We start from the raw sequence: 14,177 nt of genomic DNA, 5'->3' as shown, positions 1-14,177 counted from the left end.
TCCCCATCTGCTTTTGAAAGCTCAGCAGCTTGTTCCCCCCGTACTTCTCATGGTCACTGCCTGTACCTTTCCTGGCATCTCTCTCATATGAGTGTCCAAGGTCACACCCTCGTAAGAGAGAATTTCTTTTTATTAATCCTTCCATGCTCAGGCACTGCTTAGTATTAGGTCTAATCTGGCTTCTCCAGTCTCCAAGTCACTAAGATTTCTATCTGGTATCTTGATTCTTGTCTGAACTGATGATGCTTCCCAGCCTTGAGTCACTAACAAGTTGTTTTTTTTAATGCTCCTGCTTTTTCTGTTGAAGTCATTAATGAAAACACAAAGATCGGTTCCAAGAATATTTAAGGACTTGCACTGGTAACTGTCCTTCAGATAGTAGTTCTCCTTTCAGGAAAGCTCATTTTAAAACCTTATTTAGTCACTTCACAGTTATTGTTTTAGTTCTCCCTGTCTTCTCTAGTTTAACTAATAATTTCCCATTTGGCATCATATCAAACACAACTGAAGTCCAGATACATTTGGTCTATTGCAATTTCCTTTTCTAAAAAAAAAAAAAAACCCACAAAAAAAAATATTAAAGAAAGATACCAGGTTAGTTTGGTATGATCTTCACTAATAATCCAATGCATACTCAGAACTATTGCTTTACTTTTCTAAATATTTATGGTACAAATACCATCAAGGAAAGCAGGAGGAGAGGGGATGGTGCCAGTTTGCTTAACAATGTAAATATGTGGTGATATTTAACACACAATTTATTATTAGTGGGGGACAAATTTTTTAAAACAAGTTTAAATGCATCAGAATGTGATGCAGAATATGAATTATATAGTCATTTTCTTGAATCTTCACTGCTAATGCACACAAATTTCCCAAAGTGTAATGATACTGCTGAGCACTTAAGTTGTTAGGCTGTCATACTACAGAAAAATTATATGTGCTATCTAATCACAGTTTTCTTTTTCCTATTGTGTATTTTTAAGCTTGCTTCATACACATTTGGAAATGCAGATACACTTTCAGTGGCAGTTATCTGTTTTAAGAGCATCAGCCTGAATGACTTTGGGTCCTTTGGTGCCCACGCAAACAAAATCTTCGTAGCAGCTCCTGCCCAGTGCTACCCATTTTGTTGCCTGATGCTGCAGATCTTGGATCTATGCTCTATAGGCATAAAATCTGTTATTTTAAAGATTACCATAAACATAGGGATTAGGGATAATGCCTGATTCCTGCATTTTACCCACTGATCATTTTGTGTAGGGCCTTTAAACAGACCACGTGTCTGTCTCTGATTTTACTCTTTAACAAAAGAGATACAGTAATTATAGTGTGGGGATAACTCATGAGACCTGCCCAGGAATTTCACTAAGGGATAGAACAGGATGACAAAAGTCGTTAGCTCAATAAAGTAGGTGAAGTGAATTCTTTATCCTTAGTGAGCAGGCTTTATTGACTGCACCTCGGAGGATCACAAAGGGAAGGAAGGAGGCAGGGACTCAGTTTTGTTACTCTTGAAACTTGGGTGCTGATTTAAAAAACGATCATTTATACAGGTCACAGTGCCTGCTGCTCATTCCCTAAAGGACTAGCAGTAATTTCACATCCACTGCAGGCTGAACATAGCTGAAAAGAATGTTGAATTCTGAGTTCCAATGAAATGCAATAAAACTTAAAGTCATGAGTCATTATATAGTCTTGAATTACAGTGTCTCCTGGAATGCAGGCACAGTCATAGGCCTCTGCATGTACATTAAGATACAGTTCTTCAGGAGGGTGAGACAGTGGGCAATTAAGCATTCCCATTATTTGAAATAAATTAATTAACTAATTAATTCCTTTAATACTTTCACACATACATGATAGTTCTGCTGTTAGACTGACATATCCAAAGACATAGGGACCAACTTCTACCTCCCCTTTTGCTATCCTAGCTTGGATTCAGTTCTTCAAGATCCTGCTGAGGACTCTGGATTTGAGTCTGTGAAGCACTTAAGAAAATGACTAGTTTAAGACATCAGAGATCACATTTAAGTCCATGGATCTGTTTATATGAATTTTAAGAAAGCTGCAGCTAGGATTTTGGTCAGTGTGTTCTGTATTTTGAATGGTCAAACTTGTCACTTCTAGTGTTCCGTGGTAAAAAAAATTCTTAACTCTCAGTTTATGGGAGTTATTTTTATGCTAAAAGTAATTTCCATTTCTAAGAACTTCCCGAAATTTTGAAGTTCTCAAGAATATTCAAAAAATGGCACAGTCCAGACTAGTTCTGTGTTGTTGGTTGGTTTTTTTTCCTGCAGAACCAGGCTAATGGAAGAGAAGATACTAATGTAAAGCTAGTTGAATCTCTTAATGCCTTATCTACTCCCACTTCTGCTCTTCATTCTGTGTGAGCCCTTTCCACCCAAATGAATTACATACAATAATTTTGGGTGTTATATCAAACAGATAGGCACCATAATAATGTATTTCAGTTAGGAAGAGCTACTTGGGAGAAATTGGTTTTGCTATACACATGATGTGAGACAATCAATAGTGCTTTAGTCTGACAAGCACTGTCAATATCCATTGTCACAGTTCACAAAGTCATTAATGGATAGTTCTTCAAAAACCAATGCTTTCAAGACATTAGAAGTGTTCAGATATACTGTACCTGGCAGGAATTAATAATAGGTAAACTCTTGGGATTATGTGTAAGTGTTTTGTAAATTAAGATTGAAATAGAAGTCACTGGAAGGAATGTGAGGTCATCTTATATGGAGTTACAAAATCCTGCCAATAAAATAGGGAGCTGCTTAGAACATATTAAAACATTTTACTTTTTGAATCATTCAGGCTCTGCCCAGAACATCACATCCAGGAAAAAAAACAGTCTGCTAGAAACATATTGTCTAGGTGTATGACTAAATTCACAGTAAGTAATGGCATAACATTTTTGATCCTTGCCCTGAAAAGGTTAGAGGCTTTCCTCATTCTTTTAGTTGTGGCCAGACCATAGCCCTCTAGAAAGGCTTTTGTAACTTCACTTTGCAACTCTGTTAGCCACTGCTTAATCCTTCCTAAATTATGTTTGTTCTCATTGCATCATATATACAACTGACTGCATTAAGTTACAGCAAACAATTCTTCATCTGTACATCTCAAAACTTTCCATTGACTCTGGTGCTGCTGTTTCTACAGAACTGTGATTTGGAGGTAATGCAGTAATTCTTTCCTTCCACCTGTCATCTTGTGTAAAAGCTCTTGTACAGCCTTTACTTTGTGGTTTTTGCATGATGCTCCTGTTTATAATGTGTCATTAGAAATATAAAGGTTAGATTTGTGGCATTGAATAACTATTCACAGTATTTCTATAAATCCTATAAAAAGGCAGGTCAGTTTTATCTTGATGTAATTTTTTTTGCAGGGATTTTAATCTATAGTTCTCCTTCCTAATCCAGCTGATGTTAAGTCAGTGCTATCTAATGTAAGAGCCAAGGATGTGTTTGTTCTTTCTTTTATGCCTAATGATGTGTTCATACTGTTTTCCTTTTGCACCCAATCTGTATTACACTTCCCTAATGTGATGAACTGTTGTGATTTAATATAGCTGAATGCTAAAGTCATTTATCTGAGGAAAAGATCTTGCAATTTTTTTTTCATGTGTCCATCAATATCTTTCCCCCCTGTGGAATAAATACACTAAGAAAGTGATCAAAGTAATCAGAAATTATTTTCTAGACCTGAGGGTCTGACTTTTGTTTCCACCCAAAGGTGGAAGTCATCCAGTATCCAGGTTATATCTTTGCTGCTGGATTGAAGTGTCCTTGCAGCCACTTGCACTGGCAGAAGAAATTTAGCATAATATTGACCTCTGTTGGGTTCCCCTTTACTTGTACTTTAAAAGGCCCTGGCCCAACAAAAGCAAGCATGTGCCTTCTTCTGTCTCAGAAGCTCTTGGTGCAATATAAGAAATACTTGATTGAGGAGTCTGTGCAATACTTCTGTGTTTATTTTGAAGAATTTATGTGGTTATGGCAGTGTATCATCAGAAATTGAGGGTAAGTTTATTCGGTACAAAGAATAAAATAGCACATCAATGCAGTTTATGCCAGGGAACAAGCAGTAGATTTTATTTCATATTGTTTTATACTTAGATCCTTAAGTGTCCTGTTTTACTTGTGTATGGAACTGCTCTCTACTTTTCATGTTTCTTGAATCCTCCTCTCCTTCATGGAGGATCCTCCTGGCCAAATCCAGAACCTGAATCCATTCAATACGGAAGTACTTAAAAAAATATTGTGGATTTTGAGTTTTGTAACTACATTTTTTTCTCTTGAAAGTAATATTTCATCCTCTTTGTATTTCCAAATGTAATTACAAAGTCATTTTTATGTTGGGTATCATGAGAAGAATAGTTTAGCAAGAGAAGAAACATTTCCAAATGAGATCCCAAAAAGAATATGACTGGCTAAGCTTGGTTTTGGCACATGTTGCCTGAACCCTTGAATTTCTGGGAGGCTTGCAGTTTCCTTCTGGAAACTCACATATGTTTAATAGAATAAAATAAGAAATTAATCAAAATTAGCTTTGTTGCTGTCTTGAGCTATGAGCTAGACAGTTCAACACAGAACATGCAAAAGTATCCATGACAATAATTATTCCTACCTCTAGATGTAGTTTTAACACCATAATCTGTTTCAGGTGTAAAACTTCCAGCTGGGTTAATACATTATATACATGGAAATCTTTGTTGTCAAATCATAGTTGCCTTCTCCAACCATTCACAGTATCACCACGTTCACTTCAGCTAAAATATCTGGTGCATACTTAGAGTTAAGCATGTAGTTCCAGTGGCCATAAAAATGCTTCAGAATCCTGAAGAATGGGAAGTGTAGTGGGCATCTTAATTGACTTAGAGATGTTTTCACTCCTGCATCATCTTCACTGGGGAAGCCTCACTATAAGTCAGGAAGAAGAAAACCTAAATATGAATCGCTATGGACAGAATGACCCAAAGCAACAAGAGAGTCCCCAAACGAAATACAATTCACTTCACTGTTTCAAAGTACCACTAAGATGCAGAATTAGAAACATCCATTTGTTGTTCTTTTTATAGCACAGCCAAGCGACTTGGAATTTTAGCTTGTCCCTGCCAACGATTGCTCAATTTTGAACAAAAAGTCCTCCACTATAATGTTAAAAAAGCCAACCATCAATTGAATGCTAATCTTTATATTCTATGATACATCACTCCAAGAATGCTACCATTAAAAAAATGTGAATTCTATTTTTCATAAGTGATGGATTATTGTACCAAGCTGTGTATTTTCCAGTAAAGTGTCCTTTTATTTGTCCTGTGTGATTACTAGTTTGTGGAAGTATGTGTGGGGTCATTTTAGTGCTGTGGGAAAATGGAGCACTCTCCTGTTAAAATCAGTAGTGAAATCAGAAGCAAACTATGCTCTGATCATCACAAGCATGTGTTTAAATATTGCTTTCCTTAATTGGCCATGTTCTATTTACTTAAAATGAACAATTTGGCAAGTTTTTCTTCCTTGACAACAGCAACGCGTAAACCATTTTATAAGTTTGGCTGTTAAAATCAGATTTGTAATGTAAACCACAATATTCCAGGGTCGTTACTGTTGCTTAACCAGTTATTTTAGCTTGCTATTGTTTTATAATTGAGCACCTTTAAATATTCTGGTACTGTTCATAATTTATGCCAAACTTCTTGCTACAAAAAAGCCCAATAATATCCATTTTCATTTTCTTTTTGCTGTCTTTCTCTTCCCTTGGTTTCCCTCTACAAAGATCACTGCACTACAGGGGAGGTTCAACCTGGATGAGGAGATCAGGGAATATTTCAGTAACTGCAGCTAAACTATTGAGGGCACTACTTAGAAACTTTGTTGGAGGGACAGTGGACCAACTCCTGCAAGTTCAACTGGTGGAGAATGGTGATTTGCTGGGTTGATTGATTGATTTTTATCTATTTATCTATTTTCAATTGAAGATGGAAGGCTTTTCCTTCCTCAGAAAGTAAAAGCCACCCCTCTGTCAGCTGGCAGTCCTTGCCAGGGAAGGCTATACAGCTCTGGCTGCCCCATCTTCCTGCTCAGCTTTTGGGGGAATGGGCAGGGTGAATGAGCCCAAAACATAGATAAGAGTTATTCAAAGGTGATGAGGCTCCAATGGTTTGTTAGAAAACTTTAAAAATCTGTGCCTTCAGGGAAACCTTTGGAGAAAGTCTTCCCATGGAATCACTTCTCCTTCTAGAGCACCCAGCCTCCAGTGCTGAGATTCTCCTTCCTATTCACACTGCCTATTTTGAGAGCTATGATGGTGCCCTGTAAGCACCTCAGCAGAGAAGAAGTTAAATTTATGCCTTTGAAACTTCCTCCAGGGGATTTTCTGCAGCTGGGTTCTGTGTCTTTTTGACACAGAGCAGGAATAAATTGAGCTCAAAATGTTTCTCAACTTGGTAAATGCTTAAATACAATAAAATCATTAGGACGGGAATACTTTTCTTTCCATAAATGAATGCATCTTGCACACATTTCATGGCAGATAGCCATGTTTTCTATAACTACGTTAAATATATATATATAACGCTTAATCCATCTTGGCAAGAGAATTCAGTCCTTCGCTAGTGGTGTAACCATCCATCCTTTCTCCTAACAAGTAGTGTATAGCTAATAGTGCATAGCACACTTTGCGTCCAGAGTTTCCTTTGAAGAACCATCCGTGTGAAACTGGTGGGATTCGTGAACATTTCATGAGTAAACTGGTCACCATCCAAATGCTTATGGGCAATAAATAATACAACTCTGTGAATACCCAGCACAGTGAACTCATCATGTTTATTCACAAATGTATTAAATCAGATGTTCTGTAGTATCCAACCAGCCACAATGCTGACCTGCCACATCATTTTACTAGGGTAGCTGTGGCTATTATTTTCTAAGGGTATTTGAGCAAACTACTATTAGTTTAAAGATATAATTTCACTGAGGCTTATTCTTTTTATTTCCTTTAGTTTTCAGACTGAACTACAGTGCCTCTGACACAAATGACAGAAACCGAGTTAAAAGCAGATTAAAGAAGTTCATCTCCCGAAGACCCTCCTTGAAAACGTTGCAAGAAAAAGGACTTATTAAAGGTGTGTTCACTCTTATATTTTTTTGGAGTAAAAAGGTAAAAATTCACAAATTAATTTTTCATTCTCAGTTAAATGTGTGAGTGCATTGGACAAATATTTCTTAGACATGGTTTTGTTGCTGTATCTCGTAAAACTTACACTGCTGAACTGTAAAGAAAGAAATCAGTGTATGGTTATATTTGTCTCTGTGCCATCTGACTGCTGCTTCAACATTTCTGCTTTGGTGTCCAGGTGGTAGAAACCCCTCCATTTAACAGGCACTCACCACCACATTACAAAGCAGCATGCTGCTCAACTCCATTTCTTTTTAAGAGAAGAATAATTATATAGTTCAATATTTTCAAATCCAAAATAGGAACTTCAGATGCTGTGCTGACTGGTTTGTTTTCTGGGGCAGACTGGAATAGTTTCTGCTGTCTTCTCTCATTATTTTTCTCACTCGCCAACAAAATACATTTTTAACAATTTAAAATACATGTCAGTGAATAATAAATACTTTGACTTTTTTCTACTCCAGTTTCTTGCTCAGCTGGTCAGCCATCATTTTCACATATCCTTAAAAATGGTTTCATTGATAAAATGTGTTTGTTAGTTTGTCCAAGGAGCAAGCGTTTTGCAAAGAAGGTGGCAGTTAACTTGAAGGCAGTAGCATTCTGACCACTAATAATCGAGCAAAGCCATGTTTTAAAATATTGTCTGGAATAATGCTTTAAAAATTTACGCACTCCCAAATTATTATGTGTGAAACCCACAACTGCACATGCAAATTGACTAGAAGGAGGCATTTTGCCAGCAGCCCCTGTCAGTCTCTGGAGTGTGAGTTTTCCAGTGGTGTGTCAAAAATGGCAAGGGGTGTTGCTGGTGTGTATTAAACTTGTCTGTCCTGAGCCAAGAGATTGACCCCAGCCAGCAAAGCTAAAGCAGTGACGGGAGTTAGAGACCAGCTGGGCCCATGTCTGAAGAGTAGATTTTATTAATTAAGTTCTTATGTTTTAGATGCATGCAGAAATGTTCAGTGCAATGTTGCTTACCGTAAGGAAGTCTTCATTATATGAAGTCATTATGTGCCTTAGTGATGGGCTTCTGCTTCTAACTGCCACAGACACTTTAAAAATATGTCACTTATACATAAATGCATGTGTGTGAGGTGTACACACTCACACATCATACTTCCAGGATCTGTCCTTACACATTCATAGTATCTGATTTCAACCCATTGGAGGGGTTTGCCTCTTTGAAGTACTCTGTGGGTTGAGGGTGGGATTTGAATGCATCCTATTAGTTTGTTTCAGTTATTACAGTAATAGAGGAGTGATTTATAGTCTTTTAATTTCTGGATTTAAGGAGGGTTTTTTTTTAGTTTAATAAAGTGTGGCTGATGAACCTCCTGTGGTGTTACATAGGGATCAGATGTGATCCCTGCTAACAAATCCAGATTCATTAGCATAACTCAAATCCAGCCCCTAATATATCTCTCTAGGAAAGCCAGATGCATTTGGTTTTGGCTACAGTTTCTTTAAGCTCTTGATTCATAAACATAACTTGGTTCTACCTGGGATACCCTTCCATAGGTAACAAAGATGCATGATTTGTGACACAGTAATTCAGAATGCATACCCAGCGTGGTTTTATTACCAAACTAATGTTACCATGAAGAAAACATGTTAGTTATCTACCATGAAGTTTCATTAGGATTAGGTTTTGGCCATGCAAATGAGGCAGGATTCGTTAGCACGGCTTAATTCCAATCTACAGTAAGTCTATGTGAAATGCTTATTTGATAAGGTTCCTTCATTGTCTTCACCAGAATTTATCCCGTAATCTGTTAAAATGTTATGAAAATGCAGTTGCAGTGTTTATACAGAGACCACTTTTAAGTGTTAATTTTTAGGCTCACATTTGAATACTCTTAACTCACAAAATGCCACCATCCAGATTAAAAATTAAACGCTTGCCAAATTTTGTATTTTAGGATACATCTATTTATTTTCCTAAAGGTAACTTCAATGGTTGCAAAAAAACCCCTCCAAACTATTTATTTGCTCATTTCTTAAGGGGAAAAAAACCAAAACTTAACCAATTTTTACAAGAAAAAATTCCTCCAGCTCTGAGAACATGCATGCTAACTTTTCTCCCACAGGGAAATACTTCTGTCAGGATTGCAAATCCCTTAAAATAGAGGCTTGTAATAAAAGTGTGTCTAAAGCCTTGCAGGACATTTTGGTACCGAATTTCTGACAAAGAGCTGTTCTGTGTGCTGGTGAAGAACTGATATAAATATCTGTGAAGCGTGTGGTGTTAATTACCCCAATGCAGTGGCACTGTAGGTGCTGTGAAAACCTTCACTTTTCATCAAGTGCTATTCATATTTGCCAGGGGCACTATAAAGCTCTCAAATCTATATTGATTTTTTACATTGTATGTCACACTGGAACCAAAACTCCAATAAATTTAACACGTAAATTATAGTCATGAGTAAATACATTTTAAGGTGGTAAGTTCACTTAAACACAGTTCTGTGCTCTGTTAGTCACTGATGTGTACACACTTGGCCAGAAGACTCAGCAAGTTTCTCTGCATTAACCAAATTTGGGAATGCAGGCTTCAAAATTAAATAGCAGTTTGATCTCCTGGGGTACTTTGTTCTGCCAAAACTGTTATCAGAAAATCTAGAAATTCTGTGATTGTCAGTTAACTCTTAACTAAACTTCATTTAAGTAGGATGCAGCAAATATCCACGCAGTAAATAAAGTTGGTAGTTAACAAATGAGAAGAATAAGAAGCAGGAGGATAATAATCAGACAAGGGAAGGTAGCAGACCCAAGTGCAAATGTTAGTTGCATGTTGATCTGAAAATGGAGACGCGCTGATGCTGCACATGACAAGCAGTTATTTTTGTCATTGCTGTCCCATTTGCTTTCTAGTCCTTTGCGTAAAAGAAGCCAGAATGGGAACAGCACATTGGCTCCATTCATTGTGATGAGCTGGTGACTGGGGCTTTCCATGCTCCAGGGAGAGCTCTAATGAAGATCGTCAGTCCTTCTCCTTTCACCTGGCTCATGCTTACACAAAGTATCTTTGGTCTAGAAGCACTTGGAGTAGTTTTTTGGGATGATATGCACCCCAGTATTTTTGTGTGATATACACGTGACCATCTGCAGACTTGTGTCTCTACAGCCACAAGTCACACAAAAGCTACAAACAGTAAATAAGAGGCATGTTCTATGTCTGCCTTTATAACAGTGTTATTCTGAGAATAACTGTGTCCAAATTTATATGCTAGGGCAGGGGTCCTCAGTTCCTCAGGACTGAAATATTCTCAGAATTTACAGAATCTGCACTAATATGCTAGAAAAATAATGTATAAATCTCCCCTTTTAAAACGACTTTATAGTCCATAATTGAACTTTGATCTTTATGTTTGAGCTTTGTCATGATTTAATATTACCCAAAATGAATTGCCAACCTTCAACTTGATATTGGCCTGTTAACTTCCTCATTTCTGAGCCTTTCTAGTCCACCAAAAAAAACCCCCCAAGAAGCTTCAGTGAAATTGTGACTTTAAAGCTATGGTGGCTGTGCTGGTAATAGACTATCACAAAATACACTTTCAGTAAATGGAGAAAAGCATGAGTAACAAATTAGCATAAATGACACTGTGGGAAATGAGGAAAATGCAGTTATGCAGTTGGCAAGAAATTAATCTAGTTTTTTGGGGGTGGATTTCTTTCCCCAAAAAGTGAGACACCAAAGGAGCGTCCTTGAATTTATTGCATGAGTTAAGGCAAAAACCAAAACAGCATAAAAATTGGAATGGTTACAAGTGTTTCAAGATGAAAATAAAAGCCACTCAATTGCTAGTGAAAGGAACTAGCTGTGATTTGGCTTGATAGCCTATAGGACAGGGCTCAACATATGTTGGTAGTTGTGCAGATAGCAACACAGAGATCACCAACCATTTCATTTCTAGAGAAGAGAAAAGTCTTTATTGTCTCCGATGTCTCAGTGGATCTTTGAGTACTGCAATGTAGTGAGTGGAACACCCATGAGAATTAAAAAAAAAAGTTAAGCTCTACCTTTGGTGTGTTCAGTAAGTCTTCTGGGATCTGCAGGAATGTAGCAAGTGATCTGGTGCCCATAAAAACTTAGGGAGTGTTAGGAAGTGTTTCCTTTGACTTGCAGGGACACTGGCTCACAAGTATACTTCTTTGTCTCTTTAACCACCAAAGGGACTTTTGCAAGTACCTTTCCCAAAGCCTGTGGAGAGCCAAACACTGGACAAAGTGATTTTTTTTTTTTTACATGATGGCCATAAACCATTCAGAGAATTTTTAAACAGCTTTTTGGAGACCTGTTTTGAGGAGTACAGCAAACTCTCAAAATGAGTTCTTGTCCCCAGTAAAACACCATCATTTCTTTCAAGAGACCAGTGTCTGCAGTCCTCTTTATTTTCCTTTTTTCTGAGCATGTGAAACAAATCTGGTAGCTCATATGCCACTTAACAGTAACTATTCACAAATGTAATTTTATTTATTTATTTATTTATTTTCAAATTGATGACCACCACAGATCAACGATACATAGTAAATCTCCACTTTAAAAGGACTGGCAAGATTCCCAGCTTGCATAAATCAAGCAAGTTCCATTGACAACCTCACTGACTTCAGTCAGCTGAGGACCTGGCCCACTTACTGTAAAAGCTCTGTGGCATTATTTGGAGCCCCAGACTGGGATCAGCATCATTTTCATGTCTGACTTAATATGTCTGACCCTACAGATTGAGCAGCTAGAAGAAGTCACCTTTCACAATATGGCCCTTTCCAGCCACATCATTTCCCTCTTCAAAAAATTCATGGTTGTGATGCTTACTGTTCTATCTCTCTCTCTGCACATTCCTCTCTTTTTTTGACTTTTCCTTCTCTTCCTCCCTTTTCCCTCCCAGCATTCAAACAGATACAAAGAAAACCAGCAACTTAGATGTCAGAGCAAAGCCCTGGTAGTTCAGCAGTTCAAATCCAGATATGATAGAGTTAACTTTGCTCCTGGATGGCACTGAATTACACAATTCACATTTCTAAAAAATTGGGTGTTACTCCATTATACCTTCTCCTCTCATGCCAGAATTTGAGCTTTTCCCTTCCCTGTTCTTTTTAATAAAAAACATTGTAGAATTAGTTCCTTCCAAGTGTGGCCGCATCTCATCCCTGTACACCAAAAACAGTTAAACAATGACATTCTCAGTGAGGATGTGGCTTTAGTGACTTTGTTTTAATTGTTTCTTTTCCAGAAGTATTGTCTCCCATAGACTAGATTTCTGCAGCTCAGAATTAGTGGCTTTGCTGCAGCCTGCGAGAGCTACTCCAAAAAAAAAGTAGCTCTGTCAGGCTGGGGGAAAACTTGAAGCTCACCAGAACAAGCAATTCATTGCAGCTGTAATTGTCATTTTATATTATACAACTTGCAAATGTCCATTCCCTCCTCCTCTGGTGTCTCATTTTATAACCATGTGCAAAGCTGTCACCCCCCCCCCATCTTAAATAGAAAGTTTAACGTGCAGATATCAGGGATGTGTAATGTAAACCATACCCCCAAACATATTATGAATATATTGCTCTTCTTAAAAATGCTTGTTGGTTTTTCATACAACAGTATTGACTAACTGTCTGTGTTTGATGTATGGTTTACCAGCCTGATGTAGACTTATGGTTAGAGCTTAACTTGTTAGTTCTGCTTTTGCAGCCAATTCAGAATAACTACAGATGCCCCAAGATATTAAAATTGACTGCTCAAATGGACTCAGTGTGGGAGTTTCATTGGTTTTAAATTGATAACAGCTGAAAGAGTGAATGATTAAAGCTGTATATGGGCATAATATGCAGCTCCTTTGTACAAGCTCTTGTGAACAGAATCCACTGTATGGGAATTGCCTTTGTTCTAATAAAAGATATTTCTGAACAATTGTTAGCTGAAATTTTTAAATGATGAAACAAGAGCTTTTCAGGAGCCTATAGAGGAAATAATTCCTGAGAAACTGGAATAACTCTGAGAAGATAAAGTGGATTTCTATTCAGAAGGGAGCATTTAAAGTTAAGTAGCATTCCATAAGGTGGTAATCGTGTCTATTTCCCAGGCATTTGAGTTAAATAAGCTGGATAGGAAACATAAACTGTCATAACAGGAGGTTAGGAGTGTTGTGTACTTCTTTTTCTTTTTTTTTTTCCAAGTAATGAAAAATGAAGTTTTGAAGGGCCATATTAGAAATAAATCAAATAAGGGCTTTTTGCTTCTTTTATCCCTTTGGGAGCCATTCTTACTTTTTGAAAAAAAAAAAAAAAAAAAAAAAGTTCTGCAGAGCTTCCTCTTAAACTAGTTGTAAAATATATATATAGACACCTATAAAGGAATAAGAAAATAATATTTTTATCTTAGTTACACATAAATCTTGTCTACAAAAGTTAATAACTTGCCATTCTTGTAATTCCTTGTTTTGAAAATTCTGCACAAACAAGTCTTAACTGAGTTTTCCTCAACTATCCCGGTGACCCCCATGAGTGTAAATATGGCAATGTAAGGACTGCCATTCCCATGTTTACATACAGAAACAGATCCAGCAAAAAAAATCAATTGACTAGAGAGTCACAGAGTTTGTGGTTCAGGAGTACCCAGAATTCAGAGTATCTGGATGACTCATGAGCTCGTGTACATATAAATACTCATGAATTTCTGGAAGGAGAAAAAGAAAATCCAAAGCAGTTTGTGCCATAGATTTACCATATTCTCTTTTGAAGCCCAGGAACTGGTAATGCTGATTTGCTGCCTCTTCCATTCAAGAAAACAATCCTGAGTGCCTATTTTCAAAGGAAAAGGTGTTTTAAAGCTTAATTGCAGGATGTGACTATAACCATATACAGACAGGTACATAAAATGAGGTTGAACATTTTGCAGAAGTTACAGAATCTGCATCCAGAGAGGAAATAATGAACTAGGTAAAAATTGCAAAACAGTTTCCAGACTTTTCAGAATTTCTTCCCAG

General features: G+C 37.2%; 1 protein-coding gene across 1 annotated transcript in view; it reads left to right on the top strand.

Annotated features, from left to right (window-relative positions):
* ARHGAP15 (Rho GTPase activating protein 15) overlaps nt 1–14,177 on the top strand; it is a gene marked incomplete at its 5' end in the record, with an annotated part of 279,947 nt that overhangs the window by 134,435 nt on the left and 131,335 nt on the right. The window contains one exon of the mRNA XM_009997402.1: nt 7,022–7,144. Coding sequence (XP_009995704.1) covers nt 7,022–7,144 — 123 coding nt within the window. The remainder of the gene's footprint in view (nt 1–7,021; nt 7,145–14,177) is intronic.

This window comes from Chaetura pelagica, unplaced genomic scaffold, assembly GCF_000747805.2.
Source record: "Chaetura pelagica isolate M959 unplaced genomic scaffold, ChaPel_1.0 scaffold575, whole genome shotgun sequence".
Lineage (NCBI taxonomy): Eukaryota > Metazoa > Chordata > Aves > Apodiformes > Apodidae > Chaetura > Chaetura pelagica.
This window is presented reverse-complemented; position numbering and strand designations above follow the sequence as displayed.